General features: G+C 65.9%; 2 protein-coding genes across 2 annotated transcripts in view; one reads left to right on the forward strand and one right to left on the reverse strand.

Moving 5' to 3' along the window:
- Window positions 1-67: 67 nt before the first annotated feature.
- On the reverse strand, window positions 68-4,415 carry LOC147528397 (zinc finger protein 212-like). Its single transcript, XM_086614819.1, has 6 exons — window positions 4,314-4,415; window positions 3,528-3,654; window positions 2,244-2,357; window positions 1,830-1,949; window positions 1,599-1,733; window positions 68-1,089 (listed from the first exon to the last, which is right to left on the reverse strand). Exons 1-6 carry the CDS (start codon window positions 4,413-4,415, stop codon window positions 68-70), a joined length of 1,620 nt encoding a protein of 539 aa, XP_086470945.1.
- A 53-nt stretch (window positions 4,416-4,468) lies between these two features.
- LOC147528398 (zinc finger protein 783-like) overlaps window positions 4,469-9,560 on the forward strand; it is a gene marked incomplete at its 5' end in the record, with an annotated part of 5,365 nt that continues 273 nt past the window's right edge. Inside the window, 7 exons of the mRNA XM_086614820.1 lie at window positions 4,469-4,568; window positions 4,687-5,294; window positions 5,964-6,090; window positions 6,482-6,589; window positions 6,779-6,892; window positions 7,111-7,239; window positions 8,965-9,560. The exon at window positions 8,965-9,560 is cut by the window's right edge and continues 273 nt beyond it. Coding sequence (XP_086470946.1) covers window positions 4,469-4,568; window positions 4,687-5,294; window positions 5,964-6,090; window positions 6,482-6,589; window positions 6,779-6,892; window positions 7,111-7,239; window positions 8,965-9,560 — 1,782 coding nt within the window. The remainder of the gene's footprint in view (window positions 4,569-4,686; window positions 5,295-5,963; window positions 6,091-6,481; window positions 6,590-6,778; window positions 6,893-7,110; window positions 7,240-8,964) is intronic.

Below are 9,560 nucleotides of genomic sequence, written 5' to 3' on the forward strand. Positions count from 1 at the left end.
CGGACACTTCCCGGCTTCCAACCCCTCTTCCGCTACAATTCCCGCTTCCCATGTCCCCCGCCCGCGCCTAAACGGGTGCCGCCGGCATGGGCAGCTGGTCCCCGCCGCAGGGGTATGGCTGCTCCTGGCGCACGTGGATGCTCTGGTGCACGAGGAGGTGGTAGCGCCGCTTGAAAGTCTTCTGGCAGACGCCGCACTGGTAGGGCCGCTCGCCGACGTGGGTCTGGTGGTGCCGGACGAAGTCCGTGGCCCACGTGAAGCTCCGGTTGCAGCAGGGGCAGAGGATGAGGTGGCGGTTGTGGCGGCGCTGGTGCAGCAGGAGGAAGCTCTGGCTGGAGAAGTTCTCCATGCACTCGTTACACGTGTACATCATTTTCCCGGGAGACAGCGGGTACCGGTTGGGGCCGGGCTTGCCCCACACCGTGCCGCAGTCCCTGCTCGGGGCGCGGGGCTGGGAGGCGGCGCACGGAGCGCGGCTGGAGCACTCCTCCGCCTCCGGGGGCTGGCAGAACCCCTTGGCCGCCCGGGCTCGCAGGTGGCGGCGGATTTTTTTCTTGGACATGAAGCTGCGGTCGCAGTGCACGCAGCTGTAGGGCATCCAGTTGCTGTGGCTGCGCTGGTGGATGATGAGGTTGATCTTCAGCAGGAAGTTTTTCCGGCACACGGGGCAGGAGTAGAACTCCCGGGTGGCGTTTCGCTGGCAGGCCGCTGGCCGGCCCACGCAGGAGCCCTCCACGGGCTGCTCCGAGGAGGCGACGGCGTTGGCGCCGGTTCTGCAGGCATCCGGAATCGCCTCCTTACCGGGATCTTCAGGAACGTCTGCCACCGGAGCCTGCCCACCGCTCCCCGCATCTCTCACGTCCTCCTTTTCCAAACCAGGATCTGCCCGCGCCGTCGCTCTGCAGCCATCCGGAATCACCTCCTTACCGGGATCTTCAGGAACGTCTGCCACTGGCCACCGGCCACCGTTCCCCGCATCTTTCACATCCTTCTCTTCCGGATCCTCCGAGGGCGTTCCAGGCACCACCGGCTTCTCCGCAGTGACCTCCTCCTGCGCCACCTCCATCGGGACCCCCGTCTCGGCATCTGCTGGGAATTTTCAAAACCCACAGGTCACTTTTCCAGGCGGTTCCGAGGACGAGGCGCAAACACCACGGGGTTTTTCCCGCCCCCCTCCCCAGCCGGCAGCCGGCACACTCTCAGCCCCGCTCTCCCCTTCCCGCTCGGCGCCTTCGCGCTCCGACGGCGGAAAGGCCGGGCACTGCGGACAGCCCAAGGACGGCCTGAGATGACAAACGTCACCCAAGTGGGACGGGGGTTCCAAGAGCAACATCGGGGCTCGTCCTTCGGAGCAAATCGATCATGTGGGCTGGCTGACACGTCGCCGTGCCTCATCCTTCCCGGATTCAAGGCTGGCAACGGGATTTTGCCATCAGAACCCTTTCTCGGCCCATCTGCAGCGGATAAAATCCTGTCCCGAGAGCCTCGGGCCCAGAGGGAGCCCCCTGGAAACCCCCTGCCGCTCTCCGAGCGTGCCGGCGGCCGCTTGCCTGGGCCGCCAGCTCTGCCAAGGAGGGATGAAGGCTCTGCCCCAGTACCTGCCGCGGGAGGAGGCGACGGAGACAGGTTCAGATCCGGCACTTCACAGCAGCACGCGGAGAGAGGGCAGGACGGGGACGGGGTCGGCTGGCCGAGATCTGCCGGGACAGCGGTGGCTTCCGGAGGGGCGCGCGCTGCCAAGGCAAGAGGAGCGATGACGGCACGGGGCGGGACGGAGGCAGGCGGGGGCCCGGGATCCCTCACATCCGCTGGATTTGCCGGCCACTCACGTGCACTGCAGTTCTCCGCGACCACGAGGGTGCCGCTTTCCTCAGGGTCCCTGCAGGTCCCACCGCACGGCTCCTTCATCTTCGCCACCAGACCACCATCGTCGCTCAGGCGCTCCAGCTCTGGGGAGGAGATGGACACTCGGCTTTACCGGCAGCCAGCCAGGAGCTGCGAGGAGCCAGCGTGGGGCGGGGGTCCCCCCCTCCCAGGCCCACAGGGCAGCAGGATCTCTGGGCAGCCACCGGGTTGCCAGGCTACCGATGTGTCCCAGCACGTGTTCCCGGTGTCCTCTCCCCGCACAGACCGTCCACAGCCACCACGGGAGACACCTCGGTCCCCATGGCTGAGGACAGGGACTACCACCATCCCGGTAAGCAGCCGGGATTCCGGCACGGAAGAAAGCTGGCGTCACGCACCTAGAGCTGGCACCGGGGTCACGTTGACTCCCTCCAGGTTTGACTCCGTCGGCGGGCACAGCTCTCCTCCTCCTTCGATCCACGACAAGAGTTCCGGCTTGGAGAGGGCACAGTCTGTTCAAGAGCAGGACAGACACCAGAGGCAAGATAACGACAGGCTGCACCCACCGCCGGCCAACGCGGAGTCAGCCCCAGCCCAAAACAGCTCCATCCGCCGGCACACGCGGAGTCACGGACATAGCTGGGCCCAGCGGGCAGCTCGTCTGGGGGGGAATCTGAAAAGCAGCTTCTGTTGTGTCTGACAACCCCCCCGATGGCAACAACCGCAAGAAAATCCATCCCTGCTCCGCGTGGGGGGAAACCCCTGCAACAGAACCCCCCCACTCTCCCAGAAATTCCCCTTGCAGACAGGAAAACACTCTGGAGCGCAGGAAGAGAACCGCAAGGCTCTCGACTGAGCGTTGGCACGGGCGCAGCTCCCTGCATCTCCCCAGCCTGCCTCTGCTCCGAACCACCACGGCTCGCTCCGCCGCGTGTCGGTACCGGTGCTCCTCACCAGCCGGGAGCGCGGTGCTGGGTGAGGAACACGGCCGGCTCGCCCCACGGCAACGAGGGGCACTGCCACGGGAAGGCGGGCGATCCCTGCCCTGCTCCGGGACTGCGCTCACCCCTCGCCCCCTTCCTCTGGCTCCTCGGGCTGCGCCTGCAGGGCAGTCCCATGGCACAAGGGGGCAGGGAAGTCCAGGCCCCCACTCCATCACCTGCGCCCTGGAAAGAGTTAATCGGGAGCACGAGGCGCTGGCTGGGCTAAGCGGCGGTGCCTTAGAATCATTTAGGATGGAAAAGGCCTTTAAAGGACTTTTTGGAACGCTCATTTCCAGCTGCGAGGGCCACACATTGGCAAATCCAGCCAGAGGCACCCCAGAAGCGGCCCCAGGAGATGGCATCCCCTGCCGAGCTCTCCCCTGGCACCGCGACCAGCCGCACGCCCCACGCCAGGACGGCACATCCTGGAGAGACGTGGAAGAGGGAATTTCCGTGCTGAAAAGAGGAGATTTCTGTGCCGACGACCCAGGGAGGTCAGTGTCCCTGTTCCCCACGAGCAGAAGACACCGAGCACTTACTACCCCCTGTGGCGTGTACCGGCCCACCTCCGAGCGCTGCCAGGGGGGGACAGGAAATGGAGGGGACCCTGCGAGGGCTGGAGATGCCAGTGAAACACAAAGAATAACCCCGAGAGGGCTCCCCGGGCAGCGGGGCCGGAGCGGCGCAAACGGAGCCTACACAGGGAAACCAGCGTCTCGTAGTTGCCCTCCACCACGGTCCGGTACAGCTCCTTCTGCCCGTCGTCCAGGCTGGCCCACTCCTGCCTGCTGAACCGCACCGTCACATCCTCGAAAGTCACCGGCACCTGCGGGCACAGGGGCTGGGCTGGACGAGAGGGCATCACCCCCCTCAGGCAGCACCCCCAGCCCCTCGGCAGCCCGAAAAGCAGCTCCCCAAAAGCCCCCGTAAGGAGTTCCACAGGTTCACTCCCACCCCCACAAAGCCCCCCACACACTCCCAGTCCCCCCATAAGCAGCCCACTGGATTCACTCACAGGCTCCCAAGAGCCAACTCAGCCACCCCCCAACCAGCTCGCAGCCCCCCAGCGGCCCCATAAGTGCCCCCCCAGGCCCATTTCCACCCCCCACCAGCCCCCCAGCGGCCCCACAAGCGACCCCCCAGCTCACTCTCAGCCCCCTGAGCCACCTCTCAGCCCCAAAACGGCCCCACAAGTGCCCCCCCAGGCCCACTTCCAGCCCCCCGCCAGCCCCCTAAGTGGCCCCGTGGCTCATACCAGCCCCCAGACCCCCCCTCAGACCCCCAGCAGCCCCACAAGTGCCCCCCCAGACGCATTTCCAGCCCCCTCCATCCCTCCCAGCCCTCTGGCCCCGTGGCTCATACCAGCCCCGTGGCTCACACCAGCCCCGCCTCAGCCCCACAATGGCTCCAGCAGCGACCCCCCGCCGGGCTCACCCCCTGCCCCACACGGCCCCCCCGGCCGCCCCCCCCCGGCCCGGTGCGTACCGCGGGGAACCGCAGCGCCCAGGGCAGCCCGTCCCGCAGCGCCGCCTCCGCCCGCTCCAGCCGCCGCTCCAGCGCCTCGAGGCGAGCGCTCAGCTCCGCCATGGCCCCCCGCCGCCACCGCCACCGCGGGCACGGGCAGGGGGACACCCCGCCCCCGGACCGCCCCCCCGCCGCCGCCGCCACCGCCGCCACCGGCGCCGCCCCCGCCCGCCCCGCCCGCCTCGCCCTCTGTCGGCCGGGAGGCCCCGAGCACCGGCCCCCCCCCCCCCCGGTGACCGCCCGTCCCCCGCGGGAACACACCGCCGCTGGGGAGGAGGTGGGAGGGGGGAATGCGGCTGCCCCATCAAATCAACCGCTTCGCGGTGACTGACAGCTGTCAATCACTCCCGCGGCGCTGCGAGCCGCCGGCCGCTAGGGGAGCGCTGTGGCGAGCGGCGCCCCCTGGCGGCAACGCGAGGCCGCGGCACCCGGCGCGGTTCCGGTCGCGGAGCGGCGGCGGGCCCGGCGGGCGGGAAGGGTGAACCGGACCCGGTGAACCGGGGCCCGGTGGCGGTGCGCTCCGTGCTGCTGCGGCAGCCGGCGTCGGGGCTCTGCTTGTCTCCCCCCCCCCCCCCCCGTCCAACACCGGCTCCACCGGGCGGAGGCGCGGGAATGGAGTCCCCGCCGACAACGGACGGCGCCCCCAGCATCTCGCTGTGGACGGTGGTGGCGGCGGTGCAGGCGGTGGAGCGCAGCGTGGGCGCCCACGGCGAGCGGCTGCTCGGCCTGGAGCGGCGGGCGGCGGCCGCCGAGAAGAAGCATTTCGACTGCGAGAAAACGGTGGTGGAGTTCGGCAACCAGCTGGAGAGTAAACTGGCCGCGCTGGGCACCCTCGTGCAGGAGTACGGGCAGCTCCAGCGGCGCCTGGAGAACATGGAGAACCTGCTGAAGAACAAGAATTTCTGGATCCTGCAGCTGCCCCCCGGGGGGCAGGTCCCCAAGGTGAGAAATGGCTCGGCAGGGGCTCGGCGGGGGGGGGGGCGCAGCCATCTCCGGTGGGGCCCGAAACCTTCGGTGACCGCCGCGAGGACCGCGTGGCTTGTAACAACGGGGCTCGGAACGGCGCTCGGGGCTCGCAACAGCGCTGTGGGGCTCGGAACGGCCCTCGAGGGCTCCTAACGGCGCTCGGGGGCTCGGAACGGGGCTCAGAACGGGCGCTGGGGGGCTCGGAACGGCCCTCGAGGGCTCCTAACGGCGCTCGGGGGCTCAGAACGGGCGCTGGGGGGCTCCTAACGGCGTTCGGGGGGCTCCTAACGGCGCTCGGCGACTCATAACGGCGCTGGGGGGCTCGGAACGGCGCTGGGGGGCTCGGAACGGCGCTCGTTCCCTGCCGTACGAGAGCGCCGAGGTCCACAAACCGCCTGGGTGGTGGCGTCAGGCTCCGCACAGCTCCGGGCGGGAATATTGCGAAATTCCAGAAGTTCTTTAAACTGCAGATCTGAGTCGTTAGTCCCTTTGTGTCGCGGGAATGCCCCAAGGCAGGAATTTTTCTCACCTTTCAGCGCCTTGTCGCACCGCGGCAGTGATCAATAGAACCGAGGATGTTTCCTGGGGATGTTCCATCGGTGGCTCCCCCCGGTTCCATTCCCGGTGTCACTTTTGCGATTGCAGGCGCTGGCGGTGCTGGAAGGTGACGCCGCGTGCTTTTCCACGCAAGACTGGGAGAACCTGGAGGAGTGGCAGAGGGAGCTGTACAGAAACATGCTGCGAGGGAAGAACGAGCCTCTCATCTCTCTGGGTGAGTATCGCCGTTTCGGTTACCGGCGCTTCCGTTCCGGCTCCGTTTCGGGGACTTTTTCCCACACCTGGGATGCAGATTTATCGAAACGCGGAGAAGTCGGCGCCCAGGGCAGCGTAGAGCGCAGCGCGCCTCGCGTCCGGTCCCTCCGGCTCCAGCGCTTGCGGGGTGTGGGCAGAGGCTGCAGCCACCTCCGTGTCATGGTGGGGTTGGCTGCCGGAGGCGGAAGCCGCCGTCTCCCGGTGAGCCGTGCGGAGGGCTCTCGGTGCTGCCAAACGACGTGCTGCAGCCGATGGAGCCGGTTTGGGGAGCGCGGCTGAGCGTGTTCCTCCCCGTGGGCACAGCAGGCGTTTTGATGCACGGAAACCTTGATATCCGTGTTCCTCGACAGATGACGCCATCTCCAAACCCGACCTCCTGTCCCGGCTTCAGAGAGGAGAAGCGCCCTGCGACGGGGATCAGGCGGCCTCCGGAGAGATTCCGGCAGAACCAAGCGCAGGCAAGAGACGAATTACAACTTTATTCTCGGGCATCGTTTGCGTGGTGGTGGCACTGGATGGAGGACGTCACAAGGTGACGGTCCTGATGTGCTACGGAGGGAATTCTCAGATCTCAGGAGGAGCGGGATCACGGGGAGTAACGGAGTGTTGGAAAAAAACGTAAGGAGTTTGGTCTTTCTCGTTAGCAGAATCCCTGCTGTTTAGACTCGATGCGAGCAGCCAGGACAGCAGCGAAGGAGCACGGTGCCCGATGGAACAGGAGAGCCTGGAGGGCAGAACGGTGCTGGATGAACCCGGACCCGGTGAGTGTTTTTCAGAGTGGGCGTGCTCAGACCCACGGGCAGGGGGGATGCTCTCCCGAAACAGGGGGAAAGCAGGAAACCACTTCCTGCAGGGCAGAGCGAAGCTGCCAGGAGCAGGGGATGCTGGAGAGAGGTCGGGCAGCCGGCAGCAAACTCTCCGGCACGGCGAGGGAAGGGCTGAGCGGCGCCGTCATGGTGTTTCCTCCTTACCTCAGCAGATTACGGCGTTCCAGAGCCGAGCGGCGTCGGCGTTGTGAAGCAGGAGGAAGAGCTGTGCGCGGAGGAGCCGGGAGCCGCGGAGGAGCAGGGCGCCACGGAGGATGCAGGGTTTACCGAGCTCCACGTGGGTGAGTCCTGAGCCATCCCAGGGCGCGCTGTGGTGGTGCAGGCAGTCCCCGGCGTTCCTGCGGTGGGATTTTTGCCGAAACGCGGGGACTGAGGAGAGGCAGGTGGGGCAGTGGGAAGAGCGAGAGCCGCGCTGAGGTTGGCAAGGAGACGCTGCAGGTGAGGAGACAGGCATCCCTGGAACAGATCAAATGGAATACAAGGACTCATTCCGAATTACAAATAATTTTTAGGGTTTTCTCCAAAGATGGTGTTACACCAAAGCATGTGGGGAACCATCCCCAGCTCACCAGTGCTTCCCCACCCACGGTCCTGATCTCTCTTTTTTCTCCTTGTGCCACATCGGAGGTGTCAGTGGGGCTGTTTCCCGATGGTATTTGCGCTGCTGTGACTTAATTATAGAATCCTAGAATCCCAGAATGGTTTGGGTTGGAAAGGATCTCAAAGATCATCCAGTTTCAACCCCCCTGCCATGGGCAGGGACACCCTCCACTACACCAGGTTGCCCGAAGCCTCATCCAACCTGGCCTTGAACACTTCCAGGGATGGGGCAGCCACAGCTTCTCTGGGCAACCTGTGCCAGTGCCTCACCACCCTCGGAGGGAAGAATTTCTCCCTCAGATCCCATTGAAATCTCCCCTTTTTCAGTTTAAAGCCATCGCCCCGTGTCCTGTCACTCCATGCCCTTGTCCAAAGCCCCTCTCCAGCTCAAACACTTTCTCATGCCCCTCACATAGCCTCTGCGTGCTGTCACCCCTCTGCTGTCAGTCACCACACAGCATTGGTGAACTGGGAAGTGACACTCCTCAGACAGGACCCCAGTCCTTGTCTGGATTCCGCCCGTGCACTGTCAACCGCTTTCAAAACGGTTGTGTGTTGGCAGTTTCTGTGCTTGGCCTTCGGTTGCTTTTCCACCAAGGGGTCGAATTCATATCCAGGTCAACTTAAATGAAATGTTTGGGTAGGGAGGAGAGTCCGGAGAAAGTCTGAGAGAGGGTCTGTGCCCCACCGAGTCCGTCCCGGCTGCAGGGGGCCGCTGCCTGTCTCGCCACCGGTTGCAGGGGAAACTCGGCTCTGGCACCTTGTCCCGCTCCATCTTCACTGACACGGTGTCAGTGTGGCCGTTTCTCCCAGATCTCAACCCTCTCTGGGTGAACTCGGCCCAGCGGGCACCCCGGGAGCAGGGTGCTCCCCGAGTTCCTCAAACGGCTCCGCTGCCACCATCCTCAGCAGGTGGCACCAGCCCGGCACGGGCAGACACCTGGCTGGGAGCCAGGGAGCAGGGGCAGTGCCCTCCTCCCCTCTCCTCGCTCCTGGGCAAAGCACCTTTCCAGTTCCTTTGTCCCACTGTAAATAGGGCAGTTGGCAGAGGTGCCAATGATTGGCTCAACCCCGAGGGGGCTGGCAGTCCGATCTGGTGGCCAGAACCGGGTCTGACCCGGTTCCCAAACCAGGGAAGTCACAGGGAGCAAATCCCCTCTCCTGATCAACCCATCACACTCCCTCCCAGCTTCTCCCACTGCTCAGCCAGCGAAGGGGAGGCGTTCTGGTGCGTTGTCCCAGTATCCGGTCTTTCAGCTGGCTGGCGCTCCGCGGGTGCAGCCGCCGTTCGCCCTCCCTGTGGGAGAGGGGCCTGTCGGAGTCACGGGTGGCACGGAAGGCGGGTCGGGGAATTTCGGGAGCCTCTCGTGTCCTTCACCAGTGGAAGTGCCCTTTGTTCTTGCCAGTTCCAGCAGACGAGGTGATCATGTTCAAAGTAGAGCAGCCGGACCCTGAGGAACGCCCCCAAAGCCCGGAGTCCCCCGTGGCATTATCCGAGGAGACGGAGGAGCTGCTGTTCCAGGGTGCCAGCGAGGCGCTGCCCTTCCACGGTCAGCACGGCTCTCCCGTGCCGCAGGAGCACCAGAGCGCCGGCAGGCTGGTGCCACCCGCCGTGAGGGAAGAGGGTCTCGACGAAAGCAGTGCCATCATCTTCTGCGGGCAAAGCTGCCCGGACAAGAGACCTCACTCGTGTGTCGCGTGCGGGAAGGGCTTCTGCCTGAAGAGGATGCTGGCCACTCACCGGGAGAGCCACAGCGCGCAGGGCTCCCTCCGTCGGCAGCACCGGCGGGCCCGCGTGGAGGAGAGGACCCGCACGGCCGTGGAGAGGTTTAGGCGAAACCAGAATGCGGGAGGCCATGCCAGCGCCCCGGCCGCGGAGAAGGTGCCCGGTGATCCTGGGCGCGGGAAGAGCGTCGCCACCACCGGCAGCTGCAAGGCGGGTCAGAGGGAGCACCCGCGGGGGAGGCCTTACCGGTGCAACACGTGCCAGGAGTGCTTCTCC

The sequence above is a fragment of the Tauraco erythrolophus genome, chromosome 7 (assembly GCF_009769465.1).
Source record: "Tauraco erythrolophus isolate bTauEry1 chromosome 7, bTauEry1.pri, whole genome shotgun sequence".
NCBI lineage: Eukaryota > Metazoa > Chordata > Aves > Musophagiformes > Musophagidae > Tauraco > Tauraco erythrolophus.